This window comes from Erigeron canadensis, chromosome 6 (assembly GCF_010389155.1).
Source record: "Erigeron canadensis isolate Cc75 chromosome 6, C_canadensis_v1, whole genome shotgun sequence".
NCBI classification, from domain to species: Eukaryota; Viridiplantae; Streptophyta; class Magnoliopsida; order Asterales; family Asteraceae; genus Erigeron; species Erigeron canadensis.
Genome location: NC_057766.1, coordinates 1,745,782 through 1,770,692, shown reverse-complemented (window position 1 = coordinate 1,770,692; position 24,911 = coordinate 1,745,782). Strand labels below are relative to the sequence as shown.

Sequence of the window (24,911 nt, the reverse complement as noted above, 5' to 3'; positions counted from 1 at the left end):
TCTAGTGAATTAAAACAAAAAACTCCAAGTTATTTAACAAAAAGCACTTGAAAAATTGAAAACTCGCTAATAATTCATTTAACGGCCGTTTAGGCCAATTTTATCATCGTAAATCAATTTTGGGTCACTTTATTGCTAATGGCTCGAGCCTAAAACCCAAGATACCTTCCAAAATGATAATATCTAATGAATTAACACAAAAAACTTCAAGTTATTTCACAAAAAATACTTGAAAAAAATTGAAAACTCGCTAATAATTCATTTAATGGCCGTTACAACCTCTTTTTTCATCGTAAATCAATTTTTGAGCCACTTTATTGCTAATACACCGAGCCTTAAGACCTAAAATACCTTCATAATAATAATATATAGTGAATTAACACAAAAAACTCCAAGTTATTTAACAAAAATCACTTGGAAAAATTGAAAACTCGCTAATAATTCATTTACCGGCTGTTTAGGCCAATTTTTTAATCGTAAATCAGTTTTAGGTCACTTTATTGCTAATGGCTCGAGCCTAAAATCCAAGATACCTTCCAAAATGATAATATCTAATGAATTAACACAAAAAACTTCAAGTTATTTCACAAAAAACACTTGAAAAAAATTGAAAACTCGCTAACAATTCATTTAACGGCCGTTTAGGCCACTTTTTTCATCGTAAATTAATTTTGGACCACTTAATTGCTAATACACTGAGCCTTAAGACCTAAAATACCTTCATAATGATAATATCTAGTGATTTAATTCAAAAAACTCCAAGTTATTTAACAAAAAGCACTTGAAAAAATTGAAACTCGCTAATAATTCATTTAATGGCCGTTTAGGCCAATTTTTTTCATCGTAAATCAATTTTGGGACACTTTATTGCTAATGACTCGAGCCTAAAACCCAAGATACATTCCAAAATGATAATATCTAATGAATTAACATAAAAAACTTCAAGTTATTTCACAAAAAGCACTTAAAAAACTTAAAAACTCACTAATAATTCATTTAACGGCCGTTACAACCTCTTTTTTCATCGTAAATCAATTTTGGGCCACTTGATTACTAATACACCGAGCCTTAAGACCTAAAATACCTTCATAATGATAATATCTAGTGAATTAACACAAAAAACTCCAAATTATTTAATAAAACGCACTTGAAAAAATTAAAAACTCGCAAATAATTCATTTAACGGTCGTTTAGGCCAATTTTTTTGATCGTAAATCAATTTTGAGTCACTTTATTGCTAATGGCTCGAGCCTAAGACCGAAGATACCTTCTAAAATGATAAGATTTAGTTAATCGACACAAAAAACTCCAAGTTATTTAACAAAAAACACTTTAAAAATTTGAAAACTTGCTAATAATTCACTCAAAAGTCACTTTTTTTTTTATTATAGATCAAATTGTCTTCAAGAAAATTTTTAAGCAACTTCAAATACATAGTCTTCTTACGAATTACATAGTCTTCTAAGAATTACATAGTCTTCATACGAATTACAACTTCAAATAAGAACATAGTCTTCATACAAAATTACGAATTACAACTTCATTGGTCTTCGAATCTTCATTGGTCTTCAAATTTTTCATTGGTCTTTAAATTTTCATCGGTCTTCTTAAAACAATTACAAAAGTATTCATCCAAATACAAGGTCTTTAACACATAATAAAAGTCTTCAAACAAATACTAAAAGTCTTCAAACATATACTAAAAGTCTTCAAACAAATAGAAGCTCTTCATTGGTCTTCATTATTCTTCTTCGGAGTTTCCACGCATTGCTTCATCGTGTAGGAGTTCTTCATCGGAAAGTGAGATTGCTTCACCATGTTCCACCTCTTCATTCAATATTTGTTCTTCAAGGTCGAGTGCACTATATTCAAGACTTGATACGTGTTGTACACCTTCAATGGCATCATAGTAATCTTTTAAGAAAATGCACATCTCCAAAGATGCCGGTGTTAGTCTTGTTCTTCGGATGGATAAGACCTATCACTAAGAGAAAAAGTGGATTCTGAAGCCACCGTAGAAGATTGGACACTTAGTAAATCTCGGGCCATGGTGGATAGCACGGGAAATTGACCTTCCCTTTCTTTCCATCAAGCCAAAATATCAAAGTTGGCGTATTCCTCAATTCTCATGTGTTCCAAAAAGTTGGTTCCAATGTACCTCCCAAGTTCGTTATTATTAGCATTTGAACCTTCACCCCTAGCCCGTTTAGTGTTTTCTTGTCTTACCATATTATACAAGTGTATATATGGATCACTAACTTTAGTAGTAGTAACAAACGAGCTAGAACTTGAACTAGAAGCACCTTTTAAACCAACTTTATCATTATAGAAACGAAACAACAACTTCAAATCTTCAAGAAAAGCATGTTTCATCTTTTGGACAAAAAATGGGTCTTTTTTGTGCAACTCCAAATTGAGACATATGTTTTCCAAAAGCAAATCCACCCCACTAGTGTTTAAACATGGGTTCAAAGCGGCAGCACAAGTAAAAACCGTGGCATTTTCTCAAAATATTTTTTCATTTTTTCTTTCATCGAATCAAGCATTGGTTCAAACAATTCATCTTCATACTCATATTCCCCCAACTTTTCACAAATTAACCAAATTTGTCTAAATACCAAATGACTAGTGGGATAATAAACACCCGAAACCAAGTTGGTAGCATCTTTAAAAATTTCAAGTAATTTGCTTAATTTTTTAACTATCTCCCAATCCAACCCACTAAATGCATTTTCAACCTTTCGTTTCCTAACTAGACCATCATGAAAATGTTGCAAAGTAGATTGTTGATGTAAAGCACATTTAAACATGTTATACGTCGAGTTCCATCTAGTAGGAACATCCCAATTAGGACTTAAAAAATGTGAATCCGTTTCCTTACACAACTTCATATAGTTTTGGTATCTCACTTTTGGTCCACAAAATACTTGTTGCATCATTTTCTTAAAATTGCTTTTGACAACATCTATTTCGGGTACACCCAACCCATCTTGCACACACAAGTTTAAAATGTGTGCAACACATCGAGTATGATAAAAACTTTCATTTACACAAGGTTTATATGCCAATTTTAACTTTTGAACCGCATTAGTATTATTACTTGTGTTATCAAATGAGATTGAAAAAACCTTTTGTTCAATTTTATAAAAAACCATCACACGTTTTAATAAAGAAAATAGATTATCACCGGTGTGTGGAGATTCAAATTGTTCAAAAGCAATGGTATGCTTCATCATTTGCCAACTACTGGGATCAATCCAATGCGCCATAACGCAAAGGTATGAAGTAGGCTAACCATGAGAAGCCGACCAAACATCCGTTGTTAAACTTACACTAGTATTTAAGTTTTCAAATAATGTTACTAGTTGTTGTTTAGCCATTTTCCACATGTTCATACATTGCCGTTTAAGTGTTGAACGAGTTAAAGTTTTATAACGAGGTTGTAGAGTGTTTTGAATTACCCTAGTTAGTCGTGGATTGTCGAAGTGGTCGAAAGGCAAAGCATCTTGAATCACGAATTGAGAAAAATGCTCACGAACCGCCGCCTCCGAGTATGCAAAAACCGTCCCATCTTTTGCTATGGGTGCTTGATCTTTGTTCTTTGCCCTCTTCACCTCCGGACAATACTTTGTTGCATGATTACTCAATGTTGTGTTCGCCTTTGGACACAATAACATTTGACATTTTTTACAACAAGCCTTTTGCTCACCATTCGACATTTGACACAAATCAAAGTGTTCCCATGTTTTTTTACTTCTAGTTGTTTGTATTATAGCCACCACCGTTGATGAACTTGGAGGATTTGATGTACCAACGGTATTGGATTGTGTTTGAGAAGCGGAAAACGCATCCATATTATATGATTTTTTGATAATAAAATTATATAAGTGATTTTTGAGACATAATATAGTTTTGGTGTGTTGAAAATATAGTTTTTGAGTGTTCTAAATAAACAAAATACAAGTTGTAAACTTACAGGAAGGTTAGAATGGCAAAATGGTGAATAAATGGTGAAAAATAGGTCAAAAACAGTCACTGACGGTCCCTAAAGTTAAAAAATAGTCACTGACGGTCCCCAAAGTTAAAAAATGGTCACTGGCAGTCCTTTCTAACGGCCAGATCTATCAACTCTGTCAGTAACGGTCAAAATTGGTCAAACCAGTTTTGAAACCGATTTTGACCGAAATCGGTTTGGTTAGAACCGGTATTGGAATCGGTTTTCTCCCACGAGCCCATAACATGTCTCGGTTCACCAGTTTGACATACAACCCGAACCGATTTGGTCAAAACTGAGTTTGACCGGGTTCAATTTCCGGTTTGGTCGAACCGGGTCAGCTCAAATCGGTTTTTTTGGGCACGGCTAACATGTGGAGTGTGAAAAAGGAATATAAACACCATGTCAAAGTCAACAACCAATTTCTAGTATTGTCTTTTCTAGAAAATAAATAAATAAATAAAATAAAACAACAGTACGACTAAAATTGTTTTGTGTATTTGGATTGTAAGCTTTATGTGGTAAACTATCTATATCTATACTATATTAATAAACAAGCTGCCCTCCTCCCCTTTCAACTCTATACCTTTAAAATATCCAAAATACCCTTAATTTTCAACACATTCCTAACTCTGACACTAAATCTTCCCAATATATCCCTAAAATATTTTACACCCATATTTATCCAAACTATCTATCTCCTATATTAATCAATTTAAATATTTTCACCTAATATCTCTATAATATTCTTAATAAAGTTATTTACAAAAGATACATCTCTTAACCATAAAATAACTACACTACCATTTAAGTAAATTACTTTTATATTAATAACCACATCATTACCACCACCGCCACTAGCACCATCAGTTGCCGCCGCATTGTGCGGGTACCCATCTCGTACTATTATAAAACAAACTACCTTCCCATTTTTTCAACTTTCTATCTTTAATATACTAAAAGTACCCTTAATTTTTAACACATTCTTAACTCACACACTAAATATACCCAATATATCCTTAAAATATTTTACAACCATATATATCCAAACTATCTATCTTTCTTATTCATTAATAAAAATATTTCAACCTAATATAATTATAATACTCTTAATAAAATTATTTACAAAAGATATATCCCTTAACCATAAAATATAATAACTACATTACCATTTACATCTACTACTTTTAGATTAATAATCATATTTTTACCACCAACGACACCATTACCATCGTCGCATTGCATGGAAACCTATCTCGTTTAACATATTGTATTCATAACTAATTGTTTACAAGATATAATTTGCTTCTAATTTAAATTATTTGTTTCAAATGATTGTTAAACGTGTTACTGTTACGGTTAGCTGTAAACATAAAAATCCGGTTTGAACCCGGGCGAAGCCATTTCAATCTTATCAATTATTTTCCCTTCAAATTGAACATATTAACGTACTTCAGCAAGTAAATAAAAAAGACGCCGTTTCCAGGGATCGAACACGGGTCACCCGCGTGACAGGCGGGAATACTTACCACTTTACTACAACGAAATCATATTTTTTCTAATTGAAGGTTATTCTATTTAAAAGTTTACTTATTTTTAATTAGCATACGTGATTTTTTTTTATACTATGAACAGGTTTTTGCATCTTGTTAAAACACACAAATTTCCCATTGTCTATTACCCGCATAAAGTTTGTATAACACGCCTACAATGTTGTTTACTTACAAGTTTTCTAAAATAAGATGTTTGTCTTCAAAAGTTAGATTAGAAGTTTTGTTTTTAACAAGTACGTGTTCTATTTTTATCGAAGCCCGAATTTAGTTTTCAATGAAATAAAATTTAGTCGGGTATAAACCCAAAACCTACATTCGTAGGTTATATTTACGGGTTACTATAACTCTTACTCTACAACCAATCGGGCTCGAAAAACATTGTTACAATTGGTATCATAACTATAGTTAAACTGATGTCGATGTCGATGTAATTCTAGGTACCCAATGACTACAGTTGATCTTCTATTCTCAAATGCAAAAAACAGATATGCTTGATCCTGTGGGGAATATTGTTGAAAGGAAGGCCTACTCTGCAACTTATCAGTGTGGTACTTTGAATTCAAGTCTTTCTTTAAACCCTCAATACTTGTTATTTGGCAGTCATCACAAATCCTTAAGTTTTTAAACACACGAATGGGCCGTCCACTTTATATATCTGCTATTTTCCCCCCTCTTACACATCATGCGAAACCAACTTAGGTGAAGAAATGTAACCCTCTTGTTTGCGTATAAAATTCGATTGTTCAAGGTAAGCATATATTCTAATAAGGGTACTAAATTAAATAAGTTTATATATAGTCACTAATTATGAAAAGTAATAACTATAACCCGAGACTTTCTTTAAACTAGAAACAACCCATATCCTTGAAGTTGCATATAAACTTGATAAAAAGACATACATTCTCACATTATGAGGATTTATCTCGATAACAATGTAAGCCGCTTTTTCCCCTAATTCAGTACCGCTATAAATAACCACAAAAATGACTCGTGAAATTCACAGCATTTGGTTCATGAATTGAATTGACAAGAATTACATAAAGAAATTGAAAATCAGTTATGAAAAAACTAACTTTAAACAAAAACTTACACAAAACAAACTATTAACTAATAATTGCTATGCTTGAAAGACATGGAACACAAAGACACTCCATTTTCACAAACCACCTAATTTTTATACATATAGCTGAATTCAGCTTTGGGCCTGAGGTATCGCACCTGTTACAACATCCAGCACCTGTCCAAAAACCTGCAGTATTTCTACCCCCAAATTCACATTGTTACTATAAACAAATTGCATTACAGTCCATGGATGTATCAGGATGCACTTAAACTTCATTCCAAGTTAAGTACACATGATCAAACTCTCATAAATTCCAAACTGCCCTGTTTCTCCTCCTGATTTCACCAACTCTTCCAACCATGAAACACACACCATAAGAAACCGTAGACCCAAGGTGATGGTAGTGGTGGTGGTGAAGTCGTTTGGGCTCAAGTCATGAAACACTGAGACCATACCCAATGTCATTTGTCAAAAGCACACTTCTCCTGTTAGTATATCATACAAGTTATTTTTACTATAAGGTTTACCGGAGATATGATCATTTTTTAAAAATTGGCCTTCCATCAATTGGACAAATATGTAAAAGATTATGGACTTTAAAATGCATACCGAAGAAGGATCTCGAATATGCAGGTGTCCTGGTTACTTTTCTAGAACTGCCAACCCTGTAAGCGATTAGAAGTTTAAATTTAGAGAATGATTCAAAGTATTCAAATATATAGTAAGAATGTAAGTAACTGATTGAAAAATATCACATATATACCTCTTGTTGTTTGGTCTTTATAAAGGAGGTTGGGTCTTCGGTTGCATAACACAATCCAAAAGATGTGTCTATCACCTTTAGCTCCGGAGTAGTCGATTGTCCACGTGTGAAAACCGTTATTTGTGGACAATATTTTATTTTCAAAGTATCTAACGATGGCCATTTAAAAGCCTCCAATCCCAAATAAAATCCCTTGAGATTTTCAAGCGATAAAAGTGTTACGGATTTTAGAAAAGGGAACACAACAACCTCCTCCGCTATAGTATCAGAATCTTCTTCCACTTGCTTGACAATTACCTCCATATTTTTGCATTTACTTATGTGTAGTTCTTGGAGTTGTGATAAACTACCAATCATGCAACTAGTGAAAACATTTCCAAGAAGTGGACAGCGATTGATTGACACTTTTGTAAGCTTTGGAAAGTTCAAAACCATCCTCCGATTGCTCTTCCATATCTGTTTCACACTTTCAAGGTGTTCCAAAGTCACTTCTTTTAGCTTTGGAAAAACCACAACAGATGGTGTTTCATTCATATAATCATTCGTCTCTTCTCCTACTTCAAATACCTCCTCTACGATTCGGTCATATTGATACTCGGGGGCAGTGATGTTGAGCTTTTCAACATTCTGAAGTTTATGCAACTCATTCTGTGGGAAAAATATGCGGCTCTCTGACGATTGGCTATACAACTTTGTATCTACTTCAACTAAGTTCGAAAATGACCATGGGTATTGAAGTAGCTTTATCATATCCGGAGTAGAGCACATACTTGAATTATGGAATTTAGCCTGATTAGAAAAAACAAACATACAACATACGAGAAACAGTTAGAAACAAAATTAGATGCTAAATTACTAACAAAGGGTCCACTCATAAGTATCGGTACATATTAAAGGATGGCATCTTCGGTACATTTCAAAACTTTACCATGGTGATTTTTGCTTTTTTTTTTCAAGGTCTACATTATTGTGTAATAGGGGGCGACTGTTTATGCAAGCAAACAAGCGTTTATTGTATTTACTTTCATGACTACATATTATTACTTAGTAATACAAGTAAAGTAGCAACATACCTCGTTTAATGCATTGGTGAACCGAAAGTTGAGGCCACATTCAAGACTATGTCTTCCTAATCGAGTATGCATGGAGTTGAGCTTTGGAGTCGTTGAGTGACCTGATGTGAAGACCATCATTTGTGGGCAACCAGAAATCTTAACCTTATCCAACTGTGGCCATTGAAACTCATTCATCCCCATAAAGAAACCTTCAACATTTGGTAAATCAGTTAATGTGAGCGACTTTAGTTGGGGAAAGATGACAACTTTAGATGTTGTGTGCTTTCCATCTTCCTTCACAATTACTTGCATTGTCTTGCAGTCTTCAATCGTCAACTCTTCTAGTTGCTTGAGGCTCTCAAGTGTGGAGCTTGTGAATACATGTCCCAAAAGGTTACACCGACTAATTTTCAACTCTTGAAGCTTTTGTAATTTTCCAACAGCATTGAATGGAATCACGATTGGTAGTGCATTACATTCACTTATGTTTATCTTGCGGGGATATTGGCACAAGGACCAGGAAACAACATCCACCTCAGAACTCTGCAATACATGATATTTATGAAGTTGATTGAATTATGAACATTAGGAGTTTTCATAGGCATACATTAGTTTAAGTCTTCATTATAAAAAGTAAAAGGTAGAAAAGAACTTTCTTTCTGAGTTCCGATTCAAAAAAGATCAGCTTATGAAATGTCATACGATAATGAGACAACTTTTCAAGTAATAGAGAGCCGAATTTATAGATAAAAAATAAATAAATAGTAGCTGATTACGTATAAGAAATGTTTAGGAGGAAAACATACCTTGACATTCTCATGAATGGAGAAATTGGAGATAAACTTTAGCTTTGATAAACGATAAAGAGATAGACCGTCTAAATGTGGGAAGAAAGTGGGGTTTGTGCCAGAAGATGTCGAAGCGGCCGCCATTGTTTCAACACCATCATCATCTCTATTTGACACAACTTCCTCAATACCATCACATTCTGATATGTCAATTGTATTCAAGTTGAAAAGAAGTTTGGCCAAAAGAGGTGAAAACAAGTACTTTATCTTTCCACATTTTTCCATGCGTATGGTTGTAAGGTTCTGGAACGGGGATTCTGTTTGTTTTTGAGAATATAAAAAATGATTCCAAGAGGTACACTTCCACACGCAATTCATCTTCTCCAAATTAATTAGGCTTACATTCTTGAGGTAGGAAAGTATTGGTGGTTGTTGGTTATCCCATGTTGTCAAATCTCTACTAGTTGCATTTTCTATGTCAAACACCACCTCAACTTTTGTAAGATTTTTTAAATAAAGGGATTGAAGGTGATGAAATGTAGGTAAGAGATGAAATGGATATGCCACGTATGGAATATTGTCAACAACTTCTATTATCTCCCTCTTAGATGTATCATCGATCTGCATATATCGCGAACAAATCTGATTAGCATTCCGTTGAGTAAAGGAATTGCAATAACTATTTATACAAGCAAATCCATTCCATTCGCATGCCATTTTTTATAGCTAGAGGTTACCCGTGCTATACACGTGTTTATGATTGTATATGTGTCCAGAATAAGTGATCGTTCACTTTCATGAAAATTATATAAATCATACAAAATGCATATTTTGAAAAGTATATTACGTACACTACATGACTTTAACCTAATTTATATTTAGTAACTAGATTAAACCCGTATATGGTACGCGAAACTGAAAACGTAAATAAAGGATAATGATAATGATTGCCCGCCCCACCCGGTAAAAGCTCCACGAAAGCCAGGACAAAATCCTGGCGGGCAATCACAAGCCGAGAGTATCGAACCTGTGATCTCTTGGACAAAAGTCCGGGTGTCCAACCTATGAAATAATAATAAGATACTAATGATAACTTTTATTATTATCCACTATTTTTTGTATATCTTTTGGATTTCGAATAAAGTAATATTTTTATTATTAAAATAATAATAATATATAAATACATAATGTTTTATTCATTTATAAATCTGTACTTATCTTTTTAACTACAAATTAACATCTATATTTTATTTTATATACTTGTACATGTAAATCTGATCTTTATATCTAAAGAAATTATGGATATACAAATCATACATATTAGATAAGTCTTGTGATATATTTTTTATTTTATATAAAGTTATAAATCTATTTTTAAATCTAAGTACACATATATTATATTTATATTTAAATGCCAACTAATAATTCATGTAAATTAGTTAATTTAAATATAAATAAAATCAATTTATCTACGAGTAAGAAAAAATCTTACAAGTAAAATAGATAAAAGTGTCACATAAGTTTTTTCATATCCTCTCTTAATTATATAGAGAGATTTGTGATTATTAGTAACTAGCTTATTACCCGCGTAATACGCGAGATTTCTACATTATATTTACATTAAAAAACTTTTAATATATCGATTAATATATATTTAAATATTTATAGACTTTTGAACCACAATAATAATATCATGTTCTTTGGCATTGAAAAATGTTAACAATTGTCAGCGATAAAAACTACAAAATATGCATGGAGCACGTATATTCCATGCATATACGTGCTCTATTATATTAGTTAATATTTATATCAACCCATTCTAAGTGGAAATTTTGTCGAATATTCGTATCATTTACACCACATTAAAAATACAAATATATTAAGGGAAAAGAGAATATATGGTTGTCCGACACCTAAGCTTAGGTGTGAAACCTCTTACATACTACAGTAATATTTTATTTCTCGTTTAATGAATAAATGCATGGGCCCCCATGATTTTTATAGATTAAAAAAAACAATATGTGAGTGTTCCATACTTAAGCTTAAATACCCGACAGCCTTATATTCCTATCTCCCATATATTAAACTTTGTGTACATGAAAAATATAATATACTATATAAAATAATTTATTTATTTATAAATTATATACATTAGACTACGAAATACTATTAGTGTACTAAAATCTATAAATATAAAAGACTTTATAAGACACAAATATAAGTATAAGGATCAAAATTTTCTTTAGTCAATAATGATATCATCAAAATAATCTAATGGTGGAGAATAAGAGATGAAATTCAATCAATGTTCCTTACTTCTTTAATTTAAAATTAAGGGTTTTGTTTTAATATATATTAAAGATAGTAAATATTTAGTAGTAATTAGTAATCTAATTAGTGATGTAAGAAAAACAATCCAAAGTTTAAAACTTAAAGTTGTATTCTATATAAGGATTAAGGTTTTTTTAAAAACTATATATTTTAGCTTTTTACATATTAGTTTAAAATTGGTAGATGAAGTTTAAAACTCACTTTAAGAAAATACTAATGACGCAACTTCAATCATTTAGAGTGCGCGGCTCAAATAGGAATTAATTAATTGGATATATTTCACCCTTAATTAACCCCTATTTATCTATCTCTTAGTGTGAAATTTATTATGTTAGTTTTATAACTTATTTGATAATGTTCAAATAAAAAAAAAACTTATTTCATAAGCTTGACAAACACACATTATTTACATACCTCCTCTTGGTTCCTTCCTACAGATTCATCGTTTTCTTTTACGCTTCCATTGCCATCTATGTAAATATTCTTTAATGCTCCCAGATCAAACCTAGCGGTGGTTGGTGTAAATATGTTCCTAAAGCTCTTACAATCTCTTATGCTTATCACTTCAACCGCTTGAAAGCAGCCACAAATGATGACATCATCATCATTATCATCATTAGGGTGGTTAATATGTACGGCAGCTCCTCCTCTTTTCAACCTCCACACCTCTGTAAGCCTCTCTGAGTTATATACGTTAATGGATCTCAATTTACTAATACCGCCGCCTTCTTCACCAACATCAATGTCGAATAACGCTTGAATGGAACCACAATTACCAACATGGATCCTTTCCAGATGAGGCAACAATGGCACCGGATTCCTCGGAAACACATTCACAAGATTATCACATTGGTATACTGTAATCTCTCGCAATGAGCAGCAGCAGGTGGCATCATCAACTACTTCCGGCCATATATTCTTCAATGCCTCCATCCTCCAAATTCTCAATCTCTCCAACCTAGGAGGGATCATAGCCTGCAAGGTAATAAAAAATTATACTCAAATAGGTTACAAATATTCTTTTTTTTTTTTTTAATAAAAAAATACTCATCTTCAAATACCTGTTTATTGAAGAAAGGTTTAATAATAGTAGAACTGCCACTGGACATAATCGATGATTTATACTCTCCCGCCGGATAAATGCTTGTGAAGTTTGGAAGGCCATCAAGATACAACGTCACTAGTTGCGGTAGATGGATTACAATATTGTTAGTGTTGGACGCCAAACCTTCCAACTTTGGTAGATAATTCAAATTTAGAAACGTTAGCCCCTGAAACCTAATTTCTTCTATACCATTTTCTTCGCTGTATACTAGTGCTTCCATAACAGGGCATTCTATAATTGTGAGACGCTCAAGGTTATTCACCAGGCCCCTTGCTACTGGGACTGTAAACAGGTATCTCAAGTCGGCACAGTTGTCAATATAAAGGACTCTTAAATTATAAAACAAGCTGTGTCGAGGTACGGATTTCGGTAAAACTTCTTCAAGGTTATTCATGCCACGGACCACTTTTAACCAAAGCACTTCTGTTTTCGAAAACAACTCTATCATTCCAGATTCCAACAATTCATCTTTCTTTTCAACTTTGAACTTCAGCGTGTTTTCGGATGAGTGCATGTCTTTGACACTATAATCACTTTCTAAATAACGTCCTATGGATATCTTGAATCTTTCGAGTCTATTATACGACATATTCTTTGAGTGAGGATTGTTCTCAAAGAATTCAACTTCCAATGCAGATAGATTCTTGGAACGTTCTCCCAATTCCTTATAGTTTGTATCTGTGAATTTGATGCCCTTTTCGTTAGCAACCCTCATATATAGCTCTTCAAGCTTGACCAAGTTTTTCAAGACGCCTTCATCCATTCGTAGATCCATACAACCTGTCAAATCCAGTAGCTTTAGCTTCACTAGATTCCCGATTGCAGATGGTAAATATCGGATGCGAGAACGAGCAAAGCTGAGCACTTCAAGGTTCAAAAGATGATCACCAATAGGAGAGCAATCAAACATCAATGAGCATTTATGGAGACACAATGTTCGAAGGGTGGTAGAGCATTGAAGCGATGTGGGAAGCAATGGATATTGCAACTTCTCACACGCCATAACTTGAAGATTTTCCATTTTCTCATAAAAAGTTTCAGAAAACTTAAGCGATTTATCGCCATTCATAAGTCTCATTAGGGATACGTTTGGGTAATTAAAGTCTCCCGGGAACTCAGACATGCCCGTACATGTCAAAGAAATTCTTCTGCAAGACTCGCTCGTTTCAGCTCTACTCCATTCAGAAACATCATCACCATGCTTAATGATCCATGGATGATCGCATTCAGAAACTTTAGCAACCACAAAAGCAAGCACAAGATCGTGCATTTTGACACACTCGGAGTGATCACTATCCATCAATAAACTTGCATTTTTTAGGACGCCGACACATGTTTTTGTCCGGTCTCTAGCGGCCCCCAGAGTAGTAACTTTATTGAACAACTTAAGCCCCCATGAGAATCTTGTCAGTTCCTCGATTGGAATATTGAAGTCATCTGGAAACAACCCACAAAGCAAAAAAACTGCTTTAGCATCTTCATCAGCTAAAAAGTTATAACTTATCTCAACAATTTTTTGCACATTCTTATCGAGTTCATTTTTCTTCAAACGGTGAAGTGTATTCCTCCATGCCCACTTTTCTTTAGATCTAAGGTTTGTTGCAATGAGTTTGATGGCCAAGGGTAAGAAACCACATCTTTTCACGATTTTAACTCCCATTTCTTTGAGGTCCGGGTCAGATACTTTTGAAATATGAAAAAAGAAATTATTCGCTTCTAACTCCTCCATCACATCTACTCTAACAAATCGAAGATCTAAATCATCTTCTGCAACAATTTGTGTACAAACGTTTTCGTTTCGTGATGTTAGCAACAACTTGGAGCTGTTTGGCAAAGGACATAGTCCAATGTCTTTAAGCTCAACTTTCTCCCAAACATCATCCAATATTACTAAAACCTTCTCTTTTCTTTCTTGTGAAATCTTCCCAAACGTTACGCGAAGACGATCTGCCCTTGTTGTTGTACTTGTTTCGGTTAAAGGAATTTGTAAGTATTCTGCCACGGTTTGCTGAATAGAAAATGTGTTCATCTTTTCCCCAATAACCACCTTCACAATCCAATCAAACGTTTTCTTGTCTTCCACAGCCTTTTTCAGTTGTTCCATCATCGTGGTCTTCCCAACGCCACCCATTCCGCATAAGGCTATCACCTGGGCCTTTTGATCTTGTTGAATCAAACCGAGCGCCTCCTTGAAAATCTTGTCTCTTGACTTGAAGAAATTGTGGGCATCATCACCGTCTGACGGTGCAGAAGTGGATGCATTTTTTGAACTTACTACTTTTCCAAGAGGTTTGGGAGCATCACTCCAGCTTTTGTCAATATGTTCATTAATAAGACCTTGGATTTGCTCGCTGGTCTTGAAAGCCTTCCGTCCGGTTCGGTACCTCATTTTCACATTAAAACACCCATTGACGTTACCTGAGATAATTCTTTTGGCATCTTCCTCAATCTTTTCGACTGCTTCCAACCAAACTGGTACACGAGTAGGTATCTCCAGATTACTTATGTTGTTTCTTTCCATGTGCCTTTCGACATCAGCGCTTGTAGCAAGAAGTTGCTCCATCCTGGTACTCATGTTGCCAACATGTTTTGTGGAGGAAAACAGATAGCCCAGGTGTTTCTTCACAGGCACCAATAACGATTCAACTACAGGACCAATGATTGCTGATAAAAAATCCATTTCAGTGACACCTACAAATCACACGTACGTTCCAATGAAAGGAATATTAATATATATATATATGGCCATATGGGCGGGACTACTATTAGTCTGTTATATCTTATCATATCAGTATGTATACAACATTACATTGATCCATGTAGCAATATATTCAGAATGACAGCATGTTATATCATACAAACATTATATATATATATAGTCTGAGGTTAATTACACCTTGAAGATGAAGATATATAGATATATAAGTACTTAGCCATACAAATATAATTACTCGTAGCATTTTGCAAGAAATATGAAGTTACTTTCATCTATCGATCAATAATAAAATTCATCTCTATGCCTCTGCTGCTTGCTTGCTTTTTTGTATGTGAACAAAACGAGTGAGATTCAATTTCATTTTGTATCAAATGGAAGACGACTGATTGACGAAGACCATATTTAATGAGTAAAGTCACTAATTGAGTGGACGACAGGCCATTTGGAATTTTGGATGGATAAATCAACTTTTTTGCTTCTCAAAAATTGTCATTTTAATTGCATATATAGTCCCTCTTGTTTGCAACAAATTTCATTACTCCCCCCTATCTTTTAAGAGCCACATGGTCAATGTTGATGATTGTTTGGATGAGGAAAGACAGTGACTCTATAGAACAAGATTTACATCATAGATCTAATATAAGTCACAGGTCATTGAGCCTAAAAAACCAACGAGCAACATGCTACTAGAGATGACAATTATAAAGTCATTATGCAAGAGCAAGCACACAAAAACAAGTTATAAACATCAAAAGTAGTCACATACTCAGCATAGAAAAATGCCCAAATCCATAAGCTAGAAAGATAGATTCTGAATTTCATATATATTCATCGTTCAAGTCATGGTCAAACAATGTATAGTTGTTACCCATCATCCAACCAAGAGAAATTGTCTTCACACCAAAACATCACTGAAGTTGAAACACAAGAACAAAATTGGATAAACAAGAACGGTTTAATATAAAGTGCCCTCGGTTTATATACTAAATACAAAACAAATATACCAAGTGAAATCAACCAAATGTCTAGAAGCTGGTTTAAAATTCCACAGGAATGATACGCTCATGAGTCATGACCAACAAGAATCAAGAGGTTACTTGTGGTAGTAATCCCACAACTTTCCACATCCGTAAGGTAAGGAATCATAGAAGACTTGGCAGATGTAATGAGAAGATTCTAAATCCGAGAAAAGGGATGACAACATACGGAGTACCTAGGGTGTCTTCACTTTTTGGGGAGGTGAGGCTTTATCGACTCCAAAACTACCTGTAGTTCATATATTACAATATATCAACCTCATGAATTATCAGAATATGCACTTGTTACAAGTTCCTAAGGGTGAGCAGGAGTAAAAAACGAAAACTGCATCTGTGACCCAAAGTACCCTTTAATCTTGTAGTAATTGTTACTGGCAAACATAGCAATTTTGTGGACAATTCAAGATATGGAAAAGTAGTTTCCCTTGAGGTGTGATAGAGATGGAACTCGGACCTATTTAGTTAAATGCGTCATTCTGGGATTCTTTCAATAAAACTTTTCAATATGGCCATATGGGTCACTTGGCATTGATTCTTTTCATCCCAAAGACCCAAACAGATTCAGCTAAAAGAAGAATGGTAGAAATTGGTTGAATGCTGTTCAAAGTCCTCTTTCTAATGCATAAAACTATGTAAACATCCAAATCCTTCTATTTTAAAACTAAAAATTTTTATTTTATATAAGTTACATATAAAATAAAACCAGAGTCTTTTCAAACATCCAACCCTGCCTGGACCGTTTCAACTCATACCAAAAAAATGACATATTTCTACATGAACTCCTTATGGCCTGTCACCCAACCTGCCCGTCTTACTAACTTTAGCATGGCGGGTGGAGGGAGTCCTTTTAGGAGCCGGCAATCCACATTTTTAAACGTACAAGATACAACAAATACACAGTAAAGAATCTTTTACCCTTCCATCATAAGATAATGATGCAAATAACCAAGGCTCTCGAGAACTCCATGAAAGGCCTGTGTTTTCATTAAAAATTAAAAAGTTACAGCTTTATTAAATCAAAGAAAAAAGTAGAAACAGAAATGAGACCAAATTACCATAAACACTGTCCTCATAGTCACTGTATGAATGGAGCAAGGACTCTGTCCTTCTAGTACCAGAGTTAGACATGCTGTAAAAATAAAAAATAAAACTGGTAAAGAGGGGAAAGCATCCACATGTTATTGAACTCTACTTGTCCAGCAAAAATAATTATACGAGTAATAAGATGAATAAGAAAAAAGACCTATCAGATGTCAATTCATCATTGCTAGGAGAAATGGCAAACCACAAGTTAACAGCCGAGTCAGTTCCTGCACTCTGCACATTTATGCCAATAGCAAAAAATTATCCAATAAAAATACATATATCCTTGTGTATGCATCATTGTATACATGCATATGTATGTTATGCAGATATATATGTGTGTGAGGTTCAACAACAAAATACAGAGGAGAAAAAGAGAATACAAGAATGAGCCCTTCAAATTCAGGATTGCTTCTAACAGCCCATGTCCTACCAAAATGAACAACATGATAGTCAAATAATGAAAGTTGGTCATTAGATCACGGATTAATGATAATTTACTTTTAATCTTTTGCTCTTGCAAACAATAGTTGAACAATTTCATGCTATGATACCAGTGTGCATGTCCAGGAAGCTCTGCAACAGGGGCCTCTAACATTCTAAGATCCCATATGTTTATACCAGATTCATCTGCAGCTGTTACCTGTAGTGTTTGTTACAATATATGATTTCCCAAAAATGAAAAGATTGAAAAAAAAAATAGCAGTTACTATTAGGTTAGTGTTGAAACATGATTTTAGTAATTACATGACTTAAATCAACAGACTCACAAGCATGTGCTGCTTCTTGCTATCAAAGTCCATATCACGAACATGGGAGTACTCGATTGAAGTTGTTTTCCTGTAAAGCAATAAGCTGGATATTACCAAAAGTTAAAACAAAAAAAAAGGTAAATGGGTGGAACCCTCTAGTCCCATGTACCGTGTTGGTACCCAGAGTGCACACCGCATAGAACTCATGCCCGGTAAGTCACCATTCTCACACATGGATCACAATATATATTTTCTCCACTTGCCTTTGGCAAGTTTCGAATCTGTGACTTGCAACCTTTATCTTTGGGCCCATGTGGTAACATGGTGGTTGTACCAATTGGGGTACTCAAATGAAAAAGATGATATCTATGACCAAGATGCAAATGTCAGACATACACATAATGTCAGTCATCAGAGTTTAATATCCTTGGCGACAATCATCTGCTTTGCATAAACATAATGAGCCCAAAATTTTCACACTAATTCTTCCCAGTACATAAGAATGTCTAATTGCTCTTATTGAATAGCTAGTAACACATAGATAAATGTAGCCATTCCAGCCTAAATATTAATAACTAGGCAGATTAATACGTAGGTTATAAGTTATATCTCTAGTTGGTCAAGCAGGTATAAACAAGATAAAGAGAAACGGATCAAATAAGTGAAGCAGTTCAAATGGATCGAAAGTCACTTTTTTAAAAAGAAATTAACAATTGTATAGTGTTTGCAATCATACTTTACACAGTAAGTATTTATAAACTACTCCGTATATAAATTAAAATGACAGATTGGGCAAAAGGTGTTTCTATGGTCAGCCCAACCCAACCTGCTCATACAAAAACTAATACCTTTGAACTGTTACCCAACCCAGCATTGGCCACCTCTACCTATAGACGAAGTATATTGATCTAGAAAAAAATGTCCATTATTTACCATATGGCAGCAATTCTCATGATCGTGTATTTTTGCAACAATCAACTCAATTTTTCCTTCATTTATATGCTAAAATATAGTTCTAAATATAATGTTTCAAAGATAGATTTAATGTAGGCCACCCGCCTGATGCATAATCAAATGGGGCAATAATTTTTAGATCAGAACAGAGCATACTTCATTGTGCGCAAATCCCAGAACTGAATAGATGATTCAGAAGCTGATGCAACAGCATTTACATCATGCGGATCCCATGCTCCACCAGACAGATGATGAAGCATGCCAGCTGACTCCTGAGATTGCACCTACGTAATTTCAGCACAACCTTTATATGAATTAGCCATGCAATTCAAAGGATGATCCCTATCAGTCAGATACGCAATTGGCAGCAGAAATGGCAAGGCCCATTAACTTATGAATAGGTTGAGTTATGATATGATTTAACACAAACAAGTCAAATATAAGATATTAACTAAATGGAAAATGGGTCAAAGGGATTGAAAGTCATCCAAAGTCCATTAGCAATGCATAACCCCTCAAAAATCATTTCTCAATGATTTAAATATATTGTAACTAGATTGTTTCCTTGATGATAAATAAACATTAACTATTTATAAATAACAAAATAGTAAGCTAACCCATTATTCCTAAATCAACCTGATTAGGCATGGACAAATTTAAGGCCATTGGCATCTCAAATAATTTCATATAACTCAATGACTGGTCCTGATGTAAGCAAAAAACATAGTTCTCTTGATGTGCTGCCTCTTAGCAATCATGTGTTTTAAACAGCCTATTTAATTAGTCATTAAAAAGCATAACTAGAATTTGTTCATATATAGGTAAAGGCCAAGAATTATTCATGTGGATAAAAGAATGGTGAAAGATGGATACTATTAAATATTAGTATGTTCACTAAATTTGGTCATTGTTTTAAAAATAAAATTAGTTCGATATCCACTTAAGTTATACTAACAAAGAAATGTTCACATTTTTTTTACCAATACATCAATAGATGGAGTGGTATTCGTTGTTAATGCATCTTGAGCCCACATATAAAGTTGAGAGACGCGGGTTCGATCCTTAAGGATGCCTATATCATGTGCGTATTAAATAAGGGTAATTCACCAGCATCAAAAACCTTACGAGGAGGTCATGATGGGGATCCAACGTGGTTCAGGGAACAGGGTGCTCTCCTTCACCTTTTTTTTTAAATGAAAAAGATAATTGATAATCATATGTTTAACAAATGATAAAATAAACAAAAGCAGTACGGTACTAAAAACTTAAATAGTTAGATGAAGGTATAGACACCTCATCTATTTTGCTTACATTAACTATTTAATAATAAGGGAGAGGTACGATGCATTGGAAGCAAAGCGATACTACATATCTAGATAGTTGTCCAGAATTCTCATTCTCTTATACCTGGGCACTCTTTTTTGAAGAATCTAAGCTCCAAAGAAAGATATTCTGCTCATCTAAGCTGATCAACTTATCATGTCTTCCAGATGGCCACCAAAGGACACTGTCATATTCTTGTTTGGTCAGATAAATGTTCCACGAGAAAACTTAAAGAGATTTACATCTTTAAATTGTTTTAGTATGAAGATGTGGAAGATTTATCAATACAAGATCCATAACCAGCCTATAGAATCAAAACCATAAACTTAAGTTCCATTTAGACATCTAGCCAATTCTCTACTTCGAAATGATCAGCTATGAAGGTTTAAGATGCAAAGAAGCTTGAGTTGAGCCTAATACAATAAGCCAAATAAACACCTTCCAAATTCAATAGACAACTTATAATGTAGAAAGTAAGTCATAAAAGTTGCCAAAAACTGTCAAAGTTTACTGTAGGATCCCTTCTTAGATTGATTCTCAAAATGCATTCTCACGCATCTACGATTGAGTTAAAAAGGTGAAGAAATTTGCAGGTTGCTGAGTTCCTAAAATTACTTACATGCTTTGACCACTTGTATATCTATCTACAATTCTACCCGCTAATTGATGTCTACAGGCTAATAAAAATATCATGGGGGTTCTCATTTCTCAACAGTAAGCATTTAGTTAAAAAAAGATAACTCACCGCTTAATCTTGGAAGCATGGCCATCAAGGGAAGCAATACGTTCCAACTGAGGGGAATTCGACTGACCATACAATTCAGGGATCTGCCACACAGCTGCTTCATATAGTTCACCTTTTTTTAACACGAAAAAACCATATTCACCTTCAAACTTCCACATTCATAATGCATTTTCCCTACCTTGCTAGCACTAGTGTTTGTGTGTGTAATCTTAGCTAATATCATCTATATATCCAAATTCATTTTAACTATATAAAGTTCAAAACGATCTTAACCTGAGTCGATAAATTTTGAATAGATCACCTCCGTCTAGAATCTCATCTAAGATCTAAATATAGTACATTTTAACTAACATTTTAAGTTTTATAGCGAAATCGGACAACATTTCAATTTAAGCAGATAGGCATTATTATCATTATAACAAAAAAAGGATGAAAACGGAACACGAAAGGGACGGGATTACTACTACCAGAGGAGAAAACGGTGGAGAAGATACGCTGATCGAAAGGACAAGAAGCAAGATCCCAAATCTCATTAGGATGTGAAAACAAGCCCTCGCAAACGAGCTCCGTGCCATCCGATGAAAGCCGAATCAGATGCACCTGTTTGTTGTTTGTTATATTAATTTAAAAAAATTACTTCAATTCAAAATGTGAATGCAGATATAATTTTTTTTTAAATGAAAAAAATAAAATAAAAAAAAAGGAGGACCTCATTTTCTTCTTTGAGACTGAGAGTGCCGGTGAGGAAACTGGTGTGATCTGTATCGGCTTTCACATCCGCAATACATCTTGCCTGTTATCGTCATCATGTTCAATTATTACAATGTATATATATATATAAGATGTATATATCGATTGATTGATATGAAGATAGGTGGGTGTGTGAGAGAAAGAGGGTAATTGACCTGATATTTGAGACCATAACCGACTCCAGATGATCCACCTTGCATACTATACTACTGTCTGTATGTATCTGTATCTATCTATCTATCTCGGTGGTCTTTCTGCTGGTGAAGATTCTGATTTTAGACAAATGTTTAGTTTAGGGACTTCTACTTCTCCGTTTAAGGGTTATATATACGGAAAACATTATTTTGGTTGGATGATGTTGCTCTCACAAATCATTAAAATCATAGGGGGCTTTTTGACATGTGTAGAAATTGATTTAAGTATACTGTGAGAGTAACATCATCCAACAAAGATGATGTTAACATCATAAATCATTTTCCTTATATTTAATTGGCAAATTTATTGTCACTCCAAACAAAATCTTTACTTTCTACGTCATTATTTACCATTTCAAATAAAATTACTTTTTCATTTCAGCCCAACATGAGTATTTCTTAAAGGTTTTAATTTTTTTGAATTTTAATAAAAAAATAATTAATTTTCCTAAACTAATAGCTTAAAAATCTTCCAATAATAAAATAAAATGATGACATGTGAAAACATCGGAGGACAAGATTATTAAAGAAAATTAGTGGATACCACGTGTCATATCCTTGAAGATTTTTAAGTTAAGTTTTAAGAGTATTTATCATTTTTCCTTTTTCGTAAGATGTGATAGAAGATATCATTAAGTTATCTTAACCGAATATGTACTAAATGGTCTTTTTTTAAAATAAATCTTCAAATTAAACCTCTAAATAAAAATATTCTATCACCCAAGATTTTTATAGTTAAACTAAATAATAATAAATTACTCACATTTATAAAATAGAGATTACATTCATAAAATTAACATTACATTAACTAAATAAACATAACATTAATAATTAAAAGTTACATTAATAAAATAAAATGAAAACTACTTCTAATAGTCGTCTTGGTTTTTTCCTGGGGTAGAACCAAATGCATCATCATATTTCGCTCTCATCTTTTCTCATGCTTTTCGAGCAATTTTATTTATCCTTATTACTCAAATCCTTGCAAATTTGAATACTTCCTTTTTGTCGCACGTGAATTGGGGTTTGGAGAAAACGAAACGCTTCAAATCGATTACCAGTTTTATACCGTATAATCTCTATAAATTTATACTCGATAAATTAATAACCTTGATAAATTTAAAGAGTAAATTACACTTTTCGTCCCTGAAGTTGGCATGTTTTCATTTTTGATCCCTAAACTTTAAAAATTATAATTTTGACCCTAAAGTTGGTCAATTTTTTCAATAATCGTCCTTTGGCCTTAGGGCGTTAAAAAATGGCCGTTAACGTACGCACATGCTAGACACGTGACGGCACTAATGTCATTTCACCTTACATCGAGGGACGAAAAGTGAAAAAATAGCTACTTGAAGAACGAAAAGTGAAAAAATAGCTACTTAAAGGACGAAAAGTGAAAAAATAGCTACTTGAAGGACGAAAAGTAAAAAAAAATAGCTACTTGAAGGACAAAGAGTGAAAAAATAGCTACTTGAGAGACGAAAAATGAAAATCATACATATAAATTTATTCTTCCATTCTTTCTTTTCCGATCATCTTTTCCGAGGAAATTTTTCGACTAGACATTTATTTTCCCTTTACCCCCAAGCCTCTCCAATCACCACCACCTAATAACCACCAACAACAGCCTCGCTACCAACCACCGCCGTCTGTAACCAGCACCAGCCACCGCCGTCTATAACCACCACGAGCAACTGCCACCCACAGCCACCTCCAGCCACCGCCGCCTATAATTACCACCAGCCACCGCCACTACAATCAACACCAGCCACCACCGCCTATAATCACCACCAGTCACCGCTGCCTACAATTACCACCAAACACCATTGTCTACAGTCACCTCCAACCACCGCCGTCTACATTCACCACCAACCAACCGCCGCCGACTAGAATCACCACCAAGCAACCGCCGCCACCTAGAATCACCACCATCCACCGTCCCCCTTTCAATTAAAATCAAGTTAGAAAAGAAAAAAAAATGACTGACATATTTGAACTATAATTTGTTTGATTGGTTGTGTTTTGAATGCCATGAATTTGAGTAAATGATGTGGTTTAGATTTGGATTCAAAGTCGAGTTTTTATTAGGTATCATCAGAAAATAAATGTCTAGCCGAAAAATTCCATCGGTAAAAATGATCGGAGAAGATGATCAGAAAAGAAAAAATAGAAGAATAAATTATTTGTATGATTTTCATTTTTCGTCCCTCAAGTAGCTATTTTTTCACTTTTCGTCCCTCAAGTAGCTATTTTTTCACATTTTCTTCTCTCGTGTAAGTTGAAATGACATTAGTGCCCTCACGTATCTAGCATGTGCGTACGTTAACGGGCATTTTTTAACGCCATAAGGCCAAAGAACGATTATTGAAAAAATTGGCCAACTTTAAGGTCAAAATTGTATTTTTTAAATTTTAGGGATTAAAAGTGAAAAACGTGCCAACTCCAGGGACGAAAAGTGTAATTTACTCTAAATATAAATGGCTCTATTTTCTTACAATCTTTATACTTTAAGATGATATTAATATCCCATGCTTACCAATTACTGGTATTTGGTGCACATAGATAAACAAGACCAACTTTAATGAAACCGATATTGATGTAGTCTGTATAAACTTATAATTGAATGAGAACTTGAGATAAATGCTTATAGTTTATTAATATTGTATCTTTTACATTTAGAAGACGATGTTGATTACTTGGACTTT

General features: G+C 33.9%; 2 protein-coding genes across 2 annotated transcripts; both read right to left on the bottom strand.

Annotated features, from left to right (window-relative positions):
- Positions 1–6,543: 6,543 nt before the first annotated feature.
- On the bottom strand, positions 6,544–15,350 carry LOC122603049. The gene is made up of 7 exons (XM_043775663.1): positions 12,609–15,350; positions 11,962–12,522; positions 9,235–9,837; positions 8,447–8,971; positions 7,374–8,162; positions 7,220–7,275; positions 6,544–7,095 (listed from the first exon to the last, which is right to left on the bottom strand). The coding sequence occupies exons 1-6, from the start codon at positions 15,330–15,332 to the stop codon at positions 7,261–7,263; spliced, it is 5,217 nt and encodes a 1,738-aa protein (XP_043631598.1). The 5' UTR covers positions 15,333–15,350; the 3' UTR covers positions 6,544–7,095; positions 7,220–7,260.
- Positions 15,351–16,285: 935 nt separating this feature from the next.
- Positions 16,286–22,309, bottom strand: LOC122603328 (WD repeat-containing protein DWA2-like). Its single transcript, XM_043776005.1, has 13 exons — positions 22,168–22,309; positions 21,972–22,055; positions 21,730–21,862; positions 21,263–21,374; positions 20,602–20,701; positions 19,351–19,478; positions 18,259–18,328; positions 18,043–18,131; positions 17,872–17,917; positions 17,649–17,722; positions 17,461–17,534; positions 17,321–17,379; positions 16,286–16,634 (listed from the first exon to the last, which is right to left on the bottom strand). The coding sequence occupies exons 1-13, from the start codon at positions 22,210–22,212 to the stop codon at positions 16,593–16,595; spliced, it is 1,056 nt and encodes a 351-aa protein (XP_043631940.1). The 5' UTR covers positions 22,213–22,309; the 3' UTR covers positions 16,286–16,592.
- Positions 22,310–24,911: the final 2,602 nt, after the last annotated feature.

Bases quoted from the DNA above. Each gene is read 5' to 3' on its own strand.
- LOC122603049 (XM_043775663.1), bottom strand. From the start codon at position 15,332: ATGGATTTTTTATCAGCAATCATTGGTCCTGTAGTTGAATCGTTATTG. The intron at 9,838-11,961 runs GTATGTAAATAA...CGATATATGCAG, and splicing joins TAGGAAGGAACCAAGAGGAG to ATCGATGATACATCTAAGAG. The intron at 8,972-9,234 runs GTATGTTTTCCT...CATGTATTGCAG, and splicing joins CCATTCATGAGAATGTCAAG to AGTTCTGAGGTGGATGTTGT.
- LOC122603328 (XM_043776005.1), bottom strand. From the start codon at position 22,212: ATGCAAGGTGGATCATCTGGAGTCGGTTATGGTCTCAAATATCAG. The intron at 21,375-21,729 runs GTAGTAGTAATC...TGTTAAAAAAAG, and splicing joins CTCCACCGTTTTCTCCTCTG to GTGAACTATATGAAGCAGCT. The intron at 20,702-21,262 runs GTGAGTTATCTT...AGAATATGACAG, and splicing joins CATGCTTCCAAGATTAAGCG to TGTCCTTTGGTGGCCATCTG.